This window comes from Populus alba, chromosome 10, assembly GCF_005239225.2.
Source record: "Populus alba chromosome 10, ASM523922v2, whole genome shotgun sequence".
NCBI classification, from domain to species: Eukaryota; Viridiplantae; Streptophyta; class Magnoliopsida; order Malpighiales; family Salicaceae; genus Populus; species Populus alba.
Window position 1 is genome coordinate 6,077,095 of NC_133293.1, and position 19,688 is coordinate 6,096,782.

The 19,688-nt window shown below is 29.7% G+C and overlaps 1 protein-coding gene across 1 annotated transcript; it reads right to left on the reverse strand.

Annotated features, from left to right (window-relative positions):
- Nucleotides 1-11,096: 11,096 nt before the first annotated feature.
- LOC118045421 (polygalacturonase 1 beta-like protein 2) lies at nt 11,097-13,892 on the reverse strand. Its single transcript, XM_035054044.2, has 2 exons — nt 13,398-13,892; nt 11,097-13,212 (listed from the first exon to the last, which is right to left on the reverse strand). Exons 1-2 carry the CDS (start codon nt 13,455-13,457, stop codon nt 11,371-11,373), a joined length of 1,902 nt encoding a protein of 633 aa, XP_034909935.1. The 5' UTR covers nt 13,458-13,892; the 3' UTR covers nt 11,097-11,370.
- Nucleotides 13,893-19,688: the final 5,796 nt, after the last annotated feature.

A 19,688-nucleotide genomic window follows, 5' to 3' on the forward strand; every position in this document is an offset into this window, starting at 1 on the left:
TAAATGACATTCTACCCCTTTTTTTTAATCTACTGGGTATTCCAAGGTCCTTCAACGAATACATTTTTAGATTGTTTTTAAAAACTATATTATTATTGGATGGATCGGCCAACAAATGGTACAAAATTAATATGACTTTCTATCCATGCATTTAAAGTGGATAAATATCAATCCTCTCGAAGGTGGCTTAGCAATAAAAATTTAAAATTAAAATATTTATTTTTTTTGTGATTTAATGTTTGAGCTTTATGGTTACTCATATAATAACAATAATAATAAATAATAAATGATCATTAATTTTAAAGTTCGTGAAATTAGTTGAAATATCTGCAAGCTAGTTAAACACCAATATTAATAATAAAATAAAATTAAATAAAAAAAAGTAGATAAGTATCATTAAATAGGAGGCGTCGGTGTCTGACAGCTTTGATAAAATCCCTGCCGTGGATAATAAATGACGGGGGTGATGTACCAATACTATTATTTTTATTATTATTAGATTTTTCAAAGTTTCTTTTTTATTCGTGATAGCTTTAATAAAATTCCTGCAGTTGATAATAAATAATGGGACGAGATGAAGCAATGGAATGATGTACATTTATTGTTACTGCGTGCATAATAATGATTATTTTTTTAAAATAATTTTTATTTAAAAAATAATTATTTTTTATATTAGAATATAAAAAATTTGAAACCATAAAAAAAAATTAAAATTAAAAATTAAAAAAATAATTTGCTTAAAAAATATTTTTTAAACATAAAAACAAACTATTTTAATGCCTCTTGCATACTCGGTTCCAAGCTTCTCGGTGGTAAATCTCTTAGCAAACTCCAATCAGATTTTCCAAAAATATTATTCGAGGAGACGAGTCGGCCAGGTCATTATTCGATCCACCGGTTCGGGTTATATTTATTAACCATGGAAAGGATCACTCCATTGTATAACTCTGTCATTTTCTCGCCCTGAAAAAAAAAGAAAAAAATGAAGGAGGCCAAGTTGTCTTCTAAATTGAAACATTACGTCTTGTCCTTGGATCAGTGGCAGAGTCAGAGTTTTTTCAATGAAAAAACAAATTATTAATAAATACTATATTATATAGATATACATTAGAAATCAATTCAAAACATATATACTAATTCATATCAAGTAAACTTAATTTAAAAATACTTTTAAACTAAAAAAACTTACATTATAGTTGTTGGGGTTGATTTCAATATGACTTTTCTTTGAACTTGATAGAGTAACATGACTTGAAGTTTTGATTGACTCTTCATCCTCAAGGAATTTACGCTTGAAATACTTGTCTAGTGATATGTTAATTTAATATGAACCTGCTGGATTTTTGTTATACATGATAATTAATACAATTACACAATAATTCATTGTTAAATAAAAGTTTGTTAAATTACACAATAATTCTAAATCTTCAATATGAAATTCATAGCAAAATAAACATCAATTCATCAAAATCAAAACCTATTTCAATGCATATTTATATGCATATAATAAGTATGTTGATTAAATTATACTTAATCATTTTTAAATATTTAATTGAGTAGCAATGCCTAATGTATGTGCAAGAGGAACAATTTTTGAAAAACATGATTTCTACTTGATATTTTACTTACAAACAAATCATGTGAAAATATTAAATTTCAATAAACTACTCTGTCAATGCAAGAGATGTCAAGAATAATGGTTTTGCATGAATATTAATTTATTCATTTATAATAAAAAAAAAGAAATATTTAATCGATTAAACTAGTAGATTTAAACATTTATTTTCAACATATTTGAACATATTTATATCAAAACCTTTAAATTATTATAAACCCTAATATTTTTAATAACTAATTATAAAAAAAAATAATTACAAGGTTAAGGGGGCAATTGTCCCCTTTTGTCTCTATGTGTGGCTCCGCCACTGCTGTGGGTGATTGCTCGCATTATTGTACAACGTTAAGCGCACGGACCTTTAACTTTATCGAATAAGACAGTTGTGTCATGAAAGTTAGACCTCCCGGTGTCCTAAAACCCAGCAATTTCCTGTAAAATCTGTGAAAGTTAAGCCTACACAGCTCGTTGTAGAGCGTCTAGACTATGCATAATGCTCATTAGTGCCGCAATATATCTGACCTGGCCTGAATTATACGTGATATAGCTCCACATATTGGATGGTCTAAGGACCACCTCATCTTTTCCCTATAGCTTAGGCTACTTTCGCTGCATTATCTTGTAAATACGTGGATGTATGGATATCGTGCTTTCTGCTATATAGTTTGGTCGTAAATATTTTGTCTTCTAATCTTAATCTTTATTGAACTTCGGATTAAAATTAAATCTTATAAAAATTAATTTGATATAATCCAATCAATTTAGTCAGTCTAGAAAAAATTTAGTTAACTACAAAAAAATTTAAATATGAAATTGAAAAAAAAAAATTGATAGAAAAAAAAACTCTGAGCTCAACTTTTTGCCTAACCCAAGTTTAAAATTAAATAGCGTGGGAGTTGCTTTGACATGATCTAGTCAACTTAACTAGTCCAAAGACAACCCCGCAACAAAAAAAAAAATTAAGGACAAAATTGAGAAAACAACAATGAAATTTATAGGAAAAAACCCTATTAACTCAACTACCTATCTAACCCGAATTTAAAATTAAATCATATAGGAATTATCTTGATATAATCTAGTCGACTTGGTCTATCTAAAGACAATCTGTCTGACCAGTAAAAAAATATCTGAGAATGAAATTACAAAAAATAAAACTAACAAAAAATTATATATCGACCCGACTCCCTGCTCAACTCTATTTTAAAATTAAATTGTTTTCATATTATTCAGTTGGCTTGATTTAAAGATGATTTAGATAATTGTTAAAAAAAAATTACAATGAAGTTGAAAAAAAAAAGAAATTAAAAGAAAAAAGGAAAGCGTTTTTTTTTTTTTCAACTGTTCATATTTAATGTAACTCCATAAGCATTTTTTTTTAACCGCTTTAAGTATTGATAATTACAGCATCATATCCTTTAAATTCTAGTTTTAATCTTTACAATTTAGTTTTTATTTGAAGATAAAAAATCCTGTTTTTTCTATAGCATTGTTTTCCGGTCAGAAGTGTACTCGTACTCATTTATATTTTTACGATTAATTTTTTATTTAATAAAGACAGCCTCCATGAAAACGAACCTGTCATTAGATTTAAGAAAATTTAAATTCCTTTTCATCTTCAATTTCTTTAGGTTGTTTACCGGTTTAGAGCCCCACTCTATGCTGTGGCAAAAAAAAAAAAAATCAATTTAACAAGTAGATATTTATTTAATATTATTATTAAATTTAATATAATGAATCAACTTTAAATTTAATTTTTTTTTATCTAGTTCAAATTTAATATTAAACCACATAAAAATTAACTTGAGGTAAACCTAGTCAATTTAACCGGTTCAAAGATAATCATGTTAACTAGTAAAAAAATTTGATGATAAAATTAAAAATAATAATAATAAAATTGACAAAAAAAATATTTTGGCTCGACTTCTTGTCTAATTTAAATTTAAAATTAAATCATGTAAAAATTATTATAAAATAATTCAGTTGACATGGCTGATTTAAAAACAACTCAAGTGATTGTTAAAAAATAAATTAAGAATGAAATTGAGAGAAAAAAAAAATGATGTAAGTGGAAGAAAAAAATGAACGAAAATAAAGGGTTGAATTAAAAAAATAAATAATGAACTTTACTGTTTAAAGATTCAAGTTTTTTTTTTTTTTTAGCATATAAGATAAAATTCTCTTCTTTGGCAAGTAGTTTTAACATCCAATTTCTCCCAGCGTACTTGAAAAGGGGAGGAGATGATTTAAAAATTTAAAAAAAAAAAAAAAAAAAAAAAAGAAGCAGTGATAGGTGGGTGTTAATGAAATAAAAGACAAAGAAAAAAAAAAAAGATGGGTCTGTGACAACGTCATATAAAGGAAAGAGTTTTGGCACTCCATTATTTTCCTAACACAATTAATGTTGGATAAAATCAATGCTGCCACGTACGGGCTGAAGGACATCTCCGGGATAGATGAAATTTTTATCTAAGAGTTTGGAATTTGTTTTTGATACGCTGAAACTTATATAATATTTTTTATTTTATTTATTTGATAAATTTTATGTATTTATTATTAATTTTTTAAAATAAATTTATTAAACATAACCAAGTAAATAATATGTGTTACGATATTAAATATCTTGATTTACATCCATCACTTAATTTTTTTAGTTTTTTAGTTATTGTTAACTACAGTTTTTTTTTATTTACATAAAATTATTAATTTATTTAATTCAATACCTGTATGAAATTTTTATTTATACTTTGAATTTTTATAGAAAAATACCTGTATAACCAAAACATTTTTTAAAGATAAATTTAAAATCCGCAGCAGCACGCTAATAAAATAGCGTCGGTGTGTATCCCTTACATCAGGTACTGAGTATTTATTTCATATTTAATAGAAAACAGTGTCGGTGGAGAGTCATAATTGTGAAAATCTTAATAAGATTCTTAAAAGAGTTAGAAAAATAAAACTGTTTATGTAATAACAAAGGTTTTTGCAATAAAAATATTGAAATAATTTATTAAAAATATATGAGGAATTTTAATTCTAGTTATTCATAGAAATTACAACGAGGAATGTTAAAATACAAAAATCGCCTTGCTTATTTTTTTTTAATCTTTAAATACTAAAAGAGATTGTACTGATATTCTTTTATCATATAAAAACTTATTAACGTTGTAATTGGTACCCAAATCTTCAACAATCTTTTTGTCAACAAAAGCATAAATAATTAACTTAATTTCTTGATTATGCAAACCAATGTATAGTTTTGAAATAGTTAACACGAGTAGAGGAGTTAGCAGGGGCGGGCAAAGAAATGTTTTTTCTTAACCCCTTCTTTATTAATGTTTATTAATTTTAGTAATAAAATAACTGAAATTTTAGTTTTTTTCAAATAATTCTTTTAATTTAATTCTTTTTAATTTTTTTTTTGCTCCGCTCCTGGTTAACACTTGCTCTAACTTCAAAACATTGTGAAGCTTTAAACACTTCTAATTGATATTTTTAATGTAATTTTTCGTACGTTGTAAAATTCATAGATAAAATTTATTTGTAAACGTACATGTATCATCTATATTCTTTTTTAACAACGACTTATGAACAATGTATTATTATATGATATATGTAATTCCTTGCAACCTTGTAATTGTCATCAATATTTTCTAACAGTCACTCAAAAACTAATATTCCTATGTACAAAATGTAATTAATAATTTTTTTAAGAAAAAAAATCTAAAAAGGAAGCCATTACTGTATAATACATATATCCTAAAAATAAAAATAAATAAATTGAAGGGCGTTGAACACAAGCACACGATCTTTCATCGAAAACATACCCCTTTTGGGCTATAACGAGCGTAATTTCATCATGAAAAACCCTTTCTCATTCTCTCCACCTTTTCTCTTTCTCTTCTTATTTTTTAGTGATTTGATATTTAGTTATAGTCCAATATTTTCATAGTTCAAATGGTCTAAAATATATTGTTTTTCATTGATAGGTGGGAAAAGGAAATTCTCGTATGCATAAAAAAATTCTTATTGCATATATTTTGAAAAGAAAAAACTCAAAAAACTTATTTTAAAGCATGTATAATAAAAAAGGCGAGACAAATGGTTATTGTTATAGTTTTTTTTTTTTATTGTATTAATTTAAACTTTATATTTATAATCTTCATAGAAATCTTTTTTTTAAAAATCACCCTAATTAAAATAACCTTTCTCTAACCTCCAATTCTCTCGATTCTAATTCCAAGGGATTTCAATTCCATTTCACATGAACCTTTTTATGAATATGAAAATGTTTCAAAAAACCAAGTAGTTTAACAATAAAGCTTATATTTGGTACGGTTTAAATAATTAGTTAATCAACGAGTTAACTTGTCCAATCGTAATCTCTTTTTGTCATTTATTTTTTTTAGTCAAGATTAATAGAAGCAACATGGTTCTAGCTACCAAAGATAGACGATTACACTTGGTACTTAGTCCCTAGCACTTACAAGGAGAGTGAGAGATACAACAGAGGGTGGTGTGACTAATACCACTAAAAGATTCTCTTTAATGGAAGTGATGACTTTTTAATATTTAAATAAATATTTTTTTAGAGATGTTTGTTGTGAAAAAAATATAATAATATTTTAGAGAAAAATGCTTTAAAAAATATATCAATAAAAAAGGAATGATAAAAAAAACACTTATGAATTGACTTTGTTCTAAAGATTTCATTATAAGTTTTAATTAAATGTGTTTTGTCATTTTGTAAAAAATAAAAAAGTTTGAAGGGTAATTTTACTTTGATAATATTTAATAATCGCTAAATAACTAAGTATCTTTTATATCTATATTAATATATAATTAATTAAAATATTTTAATATTTTACGATCGTTTATATACATTTAAAAATCGTGTAAAAAAATTAAGCTTTAAGACATGCTAAATATATCTTTTTACGAAGAGAGAGATGCTTATATATGATTGGAAACTTCTTCCATAGACTCGAGGGAGAATAGGGTTTGAAATATTTCTTGGGCATGCTCGATCAGACCTGGACATTTTAAAAAAAAATCAAACTCAATTGTCAATCTAGGTTTGGCTAGGGTTAACTCCAGCATTTTCAAGGCTTCATATACTGCTGAGCCTAATCATAATTATGTCTGGTGAGCGCTATATCTAATGCACAGGGCTTTATTTGCCAAACACAATCGTGTGCTTGTTTTCTAGCGCCAAATTCATTATATATTCTTAAATTTTTTCGATATGATGATTTTTAGTAAAGATATAATGCTAAAAAGAGAAATTGCTACCTCACCCTCAAGAGCTCTCGACATCTATTAAACAAACAAGAGATGGAGATGAGTCCAGAGGATGATCCCGAAGCTTGGAAACGGGTCATCCAAAAGAGAATTTGGGATTTGTTGAAGGCCCGGAACAGTACTCAGAACCCCAGACATGTTCACCACCGGATCCCGAATTTCGTCGGCGCCTCAGCTCTTTTTTACTTTTCTCTCTTTTTTTTTCAATGCGTGCTCTGTTTTCGAGTAGTGAGCTGGCCCTCTTCATGTTTTTTGAATGTAACAGAAGGCAAAGAGGAGAACCCAAAGACCATTGATACAGTACCACTGTGGCCTTTGCTTTTCAACCCTCTGTAGCCTTTTCTCGTCACCAACAACTGCCGCGTCACCCACCCACCCACCGGCGCACGAAAGTTTACACTTTTTATGCCTTTGAGAATTCTCAGATATTCTTTGTGATATCTCCACTTTAATCCCGTGCTCACCAGCAATCCTTTTGCCTTTTTTTCTTTGGGTGTGTTTGTCTGTTTTTTTGAAAAATAAAAATTTTTAAAAATATTATTTTAATTTTTTTAATTAAAATGTATTTTGAATATATATATATATATATATATAGGTACACACACGAACATTTTCCCATCTAATAAAAAAAAAACAGTCATGCACTCATGCTAGTTTTTTTCTTCCTTCAAATTATCACAACTTCAATCAAATTTATTTATTTTACTAAAATAGTAAAAAGAAGTTCTATGTGTTTTTTCAAAAAAAAAAATCTAAAAAAAATATTGAAAACTTATTTTTTTCCTTTTTTATTTATTTTTAATCAAATATAACCTAACAACGACATTTTAAAATGTTTTTGTTACACCAATAGCCTATTATCTAACAAAATAATAATAATAATGATAATAATCAATAACTTATTAGTCACCATAGCAATCACATTCTTCTTAGATCATATATTACTATATGTCCCTCTTTAATGTTTCTTACACTACATGGATTACAAGTATTTATTTGTTTATTCTTGTTTTTTAATATAAAATATTAAAAGTTAAGAATAGTTATTTTTTTTTATATTCTTAAATGCATAAAGGTAATCTAAAAGTTTACCGTATTCTCATAATTATTAATATTATATAAGAATATGTCACTCATTAATATTATATAAGGAATATGTATTTTCATTAATGCTGTGTAATAAATATTTATTTTTTTTTAATGCTATCAAAAAAAAAAAAAAATTTCAACCCTTTTATTTAAGCAACGTGATAAAGTTCAAATACTATAGATACTATCTGAACCATTCGGGTAAAAAAATCACATTTCTCTTATTCTTTAAGCATCCTTATATGCTTATTTCCAAAACATTTATCTTATATAATTAAAAACAAACACTTTTATTTTTAAAATTTAATGTTCATTTTCTCACTTATTACAACCTCTTTTGATTTTATCATTGGATAATCATTAAATCCTATTAAAAAAGATTATTTTATAGATATCAAATCTTCTATCATCAATCAACTTTATGAACTTGGAGAAGAAATATTCGCATTAACATATGAGAACTCTCTATCCAAACAATTAAAAACCCTCTTTTTTAGTATATTGGATTTTAAAACATGTACATAAAACAAAGAATACGGCGCGGCATTATTTGTTTTTGTGTTTTAAAAATACTTTTGAAAAAATTAAATGTTTTGTTTGTTTCAAATTAATATATTTTTTTATATTTTTAAATCATTTTAATGTGCTGATATAAAAAATAATTTTTTAAAAAAAAAATATATATTATTTTAATATATTTTTGAATGAAAAATATTTTTAAAAAATAACTATAACCATACTCTAATAATAGTATTTTTTTGTTAATTCAAACTTTATATAAATTTTAATTATGGGTGCGCTATTTTTCGTATCAATGAAATGCCATTTTCCTCTCTTCCAAAAGTTTGTAAGCTGTGTTTTTTTTTTTTTTTTTAAATTGCAATATTGAGAAGGAAAAACTTGTCTAAAGAGTATTATTATTTTTATAGTTTCGGGCCCTGGGAACTCTCTCTTTATCTCTTTCGTATTTTTTTCAAACGAGTTCTTGTGAGTCGTGCCATGGCTGACCTTAACCATACCTATAACCACTCCGACCCCATAGAAGAGCTCCAATTTGACGAAGCAAGAACTCGAATTAGGACATAAACCTTTAGAAAAACGCACAACGCTTGTCTAGAATCCAATGAAAGCAAGTTGATCTTGTAAGAAAAAAGAAAAAGAAAAAAGTAGACAAATCAGAGGGTATCCAGAGATCACTTTACCAACACCTCCTTCAGATTTGGTGTAATCTACACTTACATTACATTCTTGTTTTCTCCACACCATATACTTACATTCCTAACCTTCACCTTATAAATTAATCCTAAAATAAATTAAATAACTTCTTTAATTTTTAAAATTAATTAATTAGTCCCTGTGTTTCTAAATTTATTTGTAACTTAATCCTTTTTGTCCATCTCATATTCTATTCCAATTTATTTTATTTTTTTAATAAATAAAAAAAGAAGTAGATAATATAAAAAGATTGGTAAAAAAAAGGCATTTTTGGAATAGAGTAATCTTAAATTAAGCATGAACAACCATAGTTAAAGGACTAATTAATTAATTTTTGAAACTTAAAGTACTATTTAATTTGTTTTTCAAAATTAAAGGAACTAATTTATTACTTACTCAACATTTCTTTAGCCAACACGTTATTTTTTTATTTGAAGAACTCAATTAAGTCAGGTCTTCTTCTTAGATAATCTTAAAAACTCACATTTCATGTCTCCTACATTTTAAAAAATAATTTTTCATAGTTTGTTTCAAAAAGTTAACTTTCTTGACTACCAGAATTATATATTAAGATTCTATAGCAAGAAATTATATATAAACCAACATAATGTGTCCTTGGCAATGTGCTAACACACACACATAAGAGCGAACCATGAATTTTTCCTGCCAGGGGCTATTAACTTATGTACATGAAATTTTTAAAGTTAACAATAAAGTTTTAATTCAAATACACTAGCCAAAACATTAAAAAATAAATTTGAAAGTACATAAAATTGAAGTGAAAGTAAAAATAAATTCACTATTGAAGTTACATCCTTCGATGTTTTGTGAAATATAATTCATTATAATTGAATCTGAATCGATATTATAATAACCTTAACCAGGAATAAAATAACAATTTCATGTCAACTGGAAAAATAAAGTAATTAAATTTTTTCCTCTCTCAATTTCTCCTTCCTTCAATTGATTCTTTCTCTTTTCCTTCATTTTTTTTAATTTTTTTTACTTTTCTGTCTTTTTCTTGTCTTTTTTTTATGACCTATTATGCTTCTGCTAGTAACATAAAAAGAAAGAAAGAAAGAGTTGATTTGTATTTTCTAATTGCTAACTTTTTTAATGAGTCGTTTTGATTTTATTTGACAGTTTTTTTTGTTGGCACAACTAAGCTCCGTTCATCCTAAAATTTTAATAAGATTTTATTTAACATATTTTAAGATTCCTCATAAAATTTAAGCTCAATCTAATGGTCGGATTGAAAAATTTCTAAATTTCTCCAAAAATTTTAACCTCTAAAATATCATAAACAAATTTTTAGAACACCCATTTACTCCCATCCTTTGCGCGTGCGTCCTCATGTATGTGAAGTAAGTTTTATATGTTTTTTTTTTTTTCAAAAAGAAAAAAGCAAAAGAAAAGGCGTCAACAAGAAAGTGTTGGAATTTGAAGTTAAAAGGCGATGTTCTAATGTTCAAATACTGCTCTTTCTTATGGAATCTCCCCCTCTTTTTTAATGGATACCACTTTTATGTTTTAATTGTTGAGATAGAATAATTAGTATATACCATCATATCATATAATATGGGACGAGTGCATTTTTGACTTTTCGATTTTTTTTTTGCAGTAAGAATACTTTTCAAACTCAGAATTTTGGACCCCCACAGCAGAGAGAGAACTCCTCTTGCTCTGCTAAAACACCAAAACTTACAAAAACATTTAGACTTCCATGGAAATTACCAAATGAAAAAAGGTAGCCAGTCCATTTTCAGTGGTATTTAACAGCATGTTAACCAAGGGAAAAAAATTAGAGAATAATTTTAGGACCAGGAGTGGGATAAATTGCAAGGACATGTACGGAAAGTTAACCATTTGGTAAAAGATGTAAGCATAAACTCATTGTCAATGAGATATTTTATATATAATTGATAATAATGACAATAACAAGAAGCATTTCGCCAAAAAAAAAAAAAACATAGTAGAACTCCACTCTTAAAACAAAACAAAACAAAATAAAAACAAGAACAAGAAAAAAAAGACATAACTAGGAATAAAAAGACTCATTTAACTAAATTTTGAGGTTGAGACAGCAGCTAAGTTATCTTAGCAGACGGTTCCGACCCATATTATAAAGGGAAAAAAGGCATTTCCTTAATTAACTAAGAAGCTTCGGCAATAGTCCAAGTCATATCATTCTCAAAAATCCAGTGACAGACCTCAATCCGACCTGGACCCGAACCAAGAGCTAAGAAAGCACCGTGGGTGGGGCTCCATGAGGATGTGTCCAGGTGACAGATGGCAACACCATGGTTGATCTTGGTCTTGCTATTGGGATCCAAGAGATCCGCTTCGTACACCCGAACTTTAGGAACAGAGTGGCAGTAATAGAGCAGGTAAGGATAGAGACTCTGGTGACAAGATACTGACTTCGTCACTCTCCCGCCGTTGATCCCCTTGATTGTTCCAATCGTGACGTTTTTCTTCGACCCTTCCACGTTGTCCGTCGTGCGGACAGCCACGTTGCGGCCTAATACAGAGATTGCAAAATCGATCAGGTCCTCAGCCGAGCCCACGCAGCGCTTGGTCTCGCCTGGGCTGGGTGCTCTCTCACACTCTTCAACAGCATCCAAGATGATCCGCTCCATGCTTGAATTATCACTGGCATGGAAAATATCCTTTATCAGACCCATTTTGGATGCGGAAAACGGTATTTTGGAGATGATGGAGCGGGGAAGAAAGGATCTTTTCGGCATTTTGTCTCGAATGTCCGGCATTGGCATCTCACTTCCCTCCTTCAACATTGACTCCCGGAAGAATTTTCCGGGCTCTACCCACTTGTTTTTATTTGCAGAACTGTCACTAGTTACCTTCATCGAAGCATCAGCAGTGCCTGCATTAGTGTACTTGGAAAAAGTGACATCCTTTTTTCTGGCATAGTCTTTGAAAGTGGTGTTTACTCCATAGATCTTGAACCCAATCTGCTGCCCCACTGCCCCCTTCCCATACCCAGTGAACTTATCGGTCCCTTCATTAAAGGATTTTCCATAATTGACGAAATCTGCTTTCTGTGCATTCGAATTCTTGGCATAAGATTGAAAGGAATCGTCCCCCACGTTTGATTTTTCCCTGTAATTGGTGAAGCTATCAACACCACCATTCCCACCATCGCCATAGTTCTTGTAATTATTCTCTGGAACATTCCCATCAACTCCGTAAGTCTTGAAAGTATCACTAGCCCCATTGCCAGTCTCACCATAGTTGGAGAAATCTGAACCGATAACATTCGAACTCTTCCCATAACCTGAGAACTCGTTCGGGACTCCATTCCCGTTCTTCCCATAACTAGTGAAAGCTTCGTCTCCAGCATTCGTATTCTCTGCATAAGTCGAGAACTTCTGGCCCTTCCCATTAGCACCATCAGAGTAGGACACAAACCTGAGATTTGGTCTGTTTATCTCCACGTTATACCCCCTGAACTCTCCAGTGCCACCGGTGGCACCTGCGCCGTAGGTGTTAAAGCTCTGGTCGGCAACGTTGGTCTCAGGGGCATAATTGGCAAATGTCTCGTCGTGTCCAGCAGCGTCCCGGCCGTACCGGCGGAAGGAGTCAACCGGGAGATTGTCCCCATCGGAGTAGTTCTTGAAAGAGTCGGCTCCACCAGCTCGACCAGTGCCATAATTGGTGAAGTTTTTGTTGAGGTAGATGGCAAAATGGGAGTCTTGGTCATGCTTTTCAAGACTGGGAGACAAATCGGGGAAGCAGAAGAGTTTGGCAGAGGAACAAAAGGCTGGGAATTGAGTGGAGAGAGCGTTTTGGGAGGCGAGTTTAGAAAACGTTGCCAAATCGACAGGGCTCAATGGCGAGGCTTTGGAGAGGAGAAAAGCAGATTTTGGTAAACCCGTGTGGATCTCCTTGTTCCAGTACCGAATTAGAGATGCCTTGGCCGTGAATGGGCTCTCACCGTTTGCTGAGTCACCACTCCCATCTGCTGCATAATTCACCTGCATTGCATTGCACAGCACATTACATACCACAAATTAACCCGTAAGGAATCACTCACTAATCTTAATTAACAAAACTCACGTCAAAGGAACATGCAAGTGAAAGAAGAAACAAACAGAGAGATTAAGACTGAAAACAGTAGCTAGTTAGCAGGGAGCAGAGTAGAAGAGACAGGCTTACTTACATTGAGCAATGAGAGGAAGCAAAGGGAGAGAAGAAGGGTAATGGTGTGAAAATTTTGCATTTTTTAAAGGAGAGAGGAGTGAGAATGTTGGTGGGTTTGTAGGGTTGTGACTTGATGAAATGTATATATATATATATATATATATCGAAGGGCTCCAGTCTCTGCTCGGATAGCAAAACAGAGTATTGTTTACTTGGGGGGTAGCCCTTTTTTAAAATATGTAAGGGGGAAGCGGTGTGGATTTGAAAGCTGGTCTCTCGGCTTGTGGTTACCGAGCTTTGACACTCAAACGCTGGTCGGTTGAGCGATTAGCTCTCAAGTGATATTCCAAATAATAATTAAGCAGGCTGTCAGCAACTCAGATTTCAAATCACACGAAAAAGGGTAAATTACTTGGATAATACTAGATTACTTGCACATAATCTCAACAGGGGAAGTAGGAGAAAACTAAGTCAAAGGAAGAAGCGAAAAGGTGAGGAAGAGAAGGGAGAGGGGCAGTGGGATGGGGAGCGAGGGATGGGGACATTTATAGGGCTTCAAGTAGAGTACCCAGCCACAGAGGAGGCTCCAAAATACCAATGCGCGTATTCTTTTGTTGTTTGATAACGTAGTTGTATTTATTTTTAAAATTATTTTTATATTAATTTAGTAAAATAATTTGAAAAAATATTAAAAATGTATTAATTTAAAGGAAAAGAATAAAATAAAATTTATTTTTTTAAAAAAATATTTTTAAAATACAAATACAAACTGTTAAATATTTTATTAGCAAGATAATTAATTAAAAACAAAGGGTATAGCTTATATACTTGATATATAAAAGGTATTTGAGAACGTGATAACTGTTGTTTTTTTTTGTTTAAAAATATATTAAAATAATATTTTTTTATTTTTAAAAATAATTTTTAACATTAGTATATCAATATAATTTGAAAACACTAAAAAAAAATATTAATTTAAAAAAAAAAAATAAAAAATTTATTTTTTAAAAAATAATTTTAAAACACAATAATAAATAAAAAATTAAAAAATTGGATGACACATTGGCTTTTCAAGAAAAGGATTTCCAGAGGGCAGAGTGGATGAACCCATTTATATTCTCTTCTCGAAGAGATAATACCCAAAAAATCTTCGAGTCATGGTTCAACCTCCCCTCCCCCGAATGATTAAAGCACAATTGATTCGTCCACCATGAGCACAGAAGCGTGGGGGAGTTTCAAGGGAGCTAGCTTTGACTCGATTTAGGGAAGGGTAGATTGGAAATTGGGACAGCGCCAAGGGGCAACACGTGTGACGAAGCCGCGTGCGACACAAGTGTAACACCATGATTGGAGGAAATGCTTGGATTTTTTACGCGTGATTTACCATGTTCGGAGGTTTTGGAGTTCGGAGTTTGTACATTCTTTCCGCGACTCCATTTTCCAATCTCCATTTAGAATGATTAGCGTTTTTAGCTCCATCCTTAGGCTCGTGAAAATGGCACACTACGTAATTCTATTGAAAACCTAGGGCCAACTTGCGCCATGATTGATCACCTACCACATTTATCACTCGCAGATTCACTGACATTTTGGTCTCGGGATTTTATAATCAAATTGTTTTTGCTTAACGTCGGAGATGATTTAAGCAAGGGAAAATCACATGTTTATCCTTCAACTATCACTTTGCTCTCCAATCAGTGTTCAAACAAAAACATTCTCAATTAGATCCTCCTCCATCGTTCGAACATGACCGAACTAATCCCACCATAAAAATCTATGATGAAAATAGTTTCGTTTTAAGACATATAGGCCCAAACTTTTCAAGAGAGGGGCCGTATTGAAAAAACTTTTTGTTTGGGGACCTAATTGAGAGCGGAGTTATAATTGATGGATTACTACGTGCTTATCCATGAAGCAAGTTTATTTATAAGAAATAAAATGATTAAAGAAAAGTTCTTGATAAGATAACACCTGCTTTTGGGATGAAAAAGGAAAGTACAGGACTGAGAATGTTGCAATGCAAAACCCTTCATCACTAAGTAAATATAGATAGGAAATAGTGAAAACAAAAAAAAAACAACAACAACAACGAATACGTAACCTCTAATTAATTAAATATTAAAAAATAAAATTTTAAAAAATTAATTATAATAAAGGATCCAAAATAAAAAATAACAATTCAAAAAATAATAATCAAAATTTTTCTTTTTAATTTCACCTTGGATCAAATTGTAAGAGAAAATAACATATCATAGATTTGGATTAATTAATGAAATTGAAAATAAATATAAATTGTACAAAAAGGTCAAGAAAAAAAATTAAAAATCAAAGAATAAGGATCAAATTGAAAAAAAAAATATCACTAATTGAGATTGAATGATGAAATTAAAAATAAATTAAATTTTTACAAAAAGACCAAGAACAAAAAATATAAATCAAAAGAATAAGAATCAAAATTGAAATGTCAATAACTAAGATGACAACTTTAGAATTTTAAATGGTCAGCATGAATTTCGAGTGGAGTAAAGAGAAAAGAGAGGAAAAAGAGAAAGTCTCACCGACGACAATCCATCCCTCAAACGCCATTAGGTGCCACCCTACCAGAAAGAAGATGTCACAATGATTCTCACGACATGATGAGAGGGCATTTTTGTCTACTAGGAGGCGCCACAGAGGCCACAGACACCTCCCACACGTCACTGCAAGCGTTTCAAGCACCAAACACTTTTTTCATTTTAATAATGATTTATGTTTAAAAAGATCAAATTACCCTCGACCAACTTAATAACAACAAAAAATGGTTTGAAAGACAAAAAAAATCCTCTAGATGCAAGCTTTAAAAATTTTACTTTTAAGGGCAATTGAGTCATTTTATTATGTTTAAAATAGTGAAATGATGAAAAAGCCCCTAGATGTCAATTTTAAGAATTTTGCTTTTATAGGTAAATTACTAATTCTACTGTGCTTAAAAAACTGAAAAGACTATTCTACCCTTGATGATAACTAACTAGCCATGTAAAAAGATAAAAATACCCCTAACACCAAGACCATTGGTTTTTTTTGTTAAAAGTAAAATGATAATCACAATGTTACAATGAAATAGTAAAATGTGTCTATAATTGTAGAAACAAAACATTTTCTACCAATCAAAATTTTTGATGTGTCATTTTTATTTTATTTTTTCATGAAAAAAAAAATAAAATTGAAATAAATGACATGAAAAATAAATGAGTCTTTATATATTTTTTGGCCAATGGAAGGTTTACAAAGGGATGAGATATTTAATATATCTTGTCGCAAATACAAGATACCATAAATAAAAACTAACCAATAAAATAATTTCACATGGCAATGAGAAAGGACTTGAAAACCCCCGCAAATCTCTATAAAAATAAAGGGTTTCCCCCCTAAAAAACAAAAGGGGAAGGATTCTTTCGGGAGATACAAAAATTTCTTCAATATAAACTCTTCAAGTAATAAAGCTCTCTTAAAAACTTTTAAGCCTCCTTAATCTACACGTGAAGTATATAAAGAATGAAGATTTGTTGGATCAAATCTAAGTGTCCCATAAAAATTCTTACATAAAAAAACTTCTTCAAGAGAAGCTCTTTAAGCAATAAAGATTTCTCAAAAGCTCTTGAGCCTCATTCATCTACACTTGAAATCTATGAACCAAGCTTTGTTGGAACAATCCTAAATGTCCCATAAAAGTTCTTTTTTTGTTAAGAAAAAAAATTCTTCTTTAAAACAAGCTCTTCAAGCAATGAGGCTCTCTCAAAAGCTCTCAAGCCTCTCCCATCTATACTTGAAGTCTACAAAAAATGAATATCTATTGGATCAAGCTTAAACACCTATAAGAGTTTTTAAAAACACTTTAAAGGTATATCAAATGTACCCTTCAAAGCATCAAATCATCAAATCTCACTCTACAATACATGTCTAAATTCGTGTTGTAACAAAGCACAAATCTTGGCTTGATTTCACAAATAAATCAAGTCGCCATAAATAAAATTCAAAGGAAGAATCAAAGGATTGTTTATTTTTTTGTAAGAATATTTGAAATAGAAATTGTACCCAATCATATATTTTAATAAAACCAAATATTTATACATGTGTGCTTGTTTAATCTTAGGTAAGCAGAATTTATTGCTACAATGACCACAGTTTTATTACCTTTCATTTTAGCTTTCTTGTTATTTACTTTTCTTATGTGACAAACTAATATAATTACTATTATATCAACTTTGCTTTTTTGTTAACGAGCGTAACAAAAACAATGTAACATTATAAAGAGAAGATCATTTTTACAAGGTTATTGTAAAAACTCAAAATTTTTCACAACATCTTAATAATAACTATACAACTAATACCCTTGAAAAGAGGTAAAAAAAGATTTTTCTACATATCATCTTCTTGATTTAATAGTCAATTGAGACCTTCATGACGTAGACATTCTCCTGACCATTCTAGTAAAATGATCTCATGTTATATTATAATTATACATTCATTTATTTATTCTACTTCTAGTATATGGTTTTAATTAGATATAACATGTCCATTTACCAAGGTAATCTTCCCTTTTTATACTTAATATCGAGTCCACGACTCATTTATACTTTCCAATGATCTTGACTAAACTTTAATCCTGTTAGAATTATAAATACATTTAAATTTTAGGTTTATAATCCATTTTGATCCTACCATAATTTTTTTATCCTTTACTTTGAAAACTAGCATTTAACTTCATTAACTTTCATGAAACATTTAGTGGTAAAGTTTCAGCTTAAAAACATTGTTTTCATAAATATCTTGCCTTAAGGCTAAACAACTAGTATTTTGATTCTGGCCATATTTTCTAAAATTTCGATAAAATCTCCCTTAAACGGGGCTCTACCAAATAATTTATTATATGGTGCATGTATAATCTGATATCATGTTTTAATCAATTTCAGCTCATCCAATCAGTATTCATATAACTCATGGCCTCAAGCCCACAATTTAACAAATCTTATCAATAGCATGTTACTATATAAACATAAAAAAAACTATAGAATTAAAATTAATCATGTTTTTATGCAATACACTCATTGCATTTTCGAGAATTAAAGAATGACATTATCTTTACAATTTACTTAGAGCTTAAACCAAATACATACCATTACCATTCTATAATGTAAAATAAACGCTACAAATAACTTACTTTAGCATAAAACTAGAGATAATATAGTCTCATGTCATCAGAAAATAATAAAACATGGAAGACATAAAAACCATAGAAATCTCTATCACCACAATGTAGGCACAATTTTGAGCACCTGAAATTAAACAACCACACTTGTACAAATTTATGATTTTATTAAATATATGATCGGGTACAATCTTCATGTAAAGTATTCTTTCAAAAGAATAAGATAATCCTCTGATTCTTTCCTTGTATTTGATATATGGTAACTTGATTTATTTGAGAAATCAAGCTAAGACTTGTACTTTGCAAGAACACGAATTTGGACGTGTATTGCAAAGCAAGATTTTATGATTTGATGCTTTAAATAGTATCTTTGATTTATCTTCAAAGTGTTGTTGAAAAACTCTTATAGAATGTTTAGGCATGATCCAATAGAGATTCGTTTTTTGTAGACTTCAAGTGTAGACGAAGGAGGCTTGAAAATTTTTGAGAGAGCTTTCTTACTTGAAGAACTTGTCTTGAAGAAGATTTATATCTCCCCAAGAATTCCTTTCGAGGTTTAGGCCCTCTATTTATAGAGATTTGGAGGGGCCCTCGGGTCCTTTTCTAATGCCACATGACATGATTTATTGGTTGATTTTTATTGATGAGATCTTGTATTTATGACAAGATATCTTGAATATCCCATTCCAAATGTCAACTTTTCATTGACCAAGAAATATACGAAGACTCATTTATTTTTCATATAATTTATTTCAATTTTATTTTATCCTTTTATGTAAAAATAAAATTAAAAAACACATGAAAAAATTTAATTAGTAGATTTTTGTTTTGTTTTTACACACATCAGTATAAGGAATCTAACATTAACCATACATACAATTTGTATAAAACAATACTTTCATAATTCTCTATAGAATATGATAAGATTGACTGTGTGCAACCAATTAAGTTAATTTTTCAATTGTCTAATTGCTTCCTAACACTTGTCACCATGGTTGGATTCAATTCTTTTATTAGTCATTGCCTTTTTTACACATTCTTTTATCAAGTTATTTCATTGTATTGCCCTTCTATAAACATCATCTTTTATCTTCTTGTCAGAAGGAATATCATATACATAAT

Coding starts and splice junctions, on each gene's coding strand:
- LOC118045421 (XM_035054044.2), bottom strand. CDS start 13,457: ATGCAAAATTTTCACACCATTACCCTTCTTCTCTCCCTTTGCTTCCTC. Junction 13,213..13,397: donor GCTTCCTCTCATTGCTCAAT/GTAAGTAAGCCT, acceptor AATGCAATGCAG/GTGAATTATGCAGCAGATGG.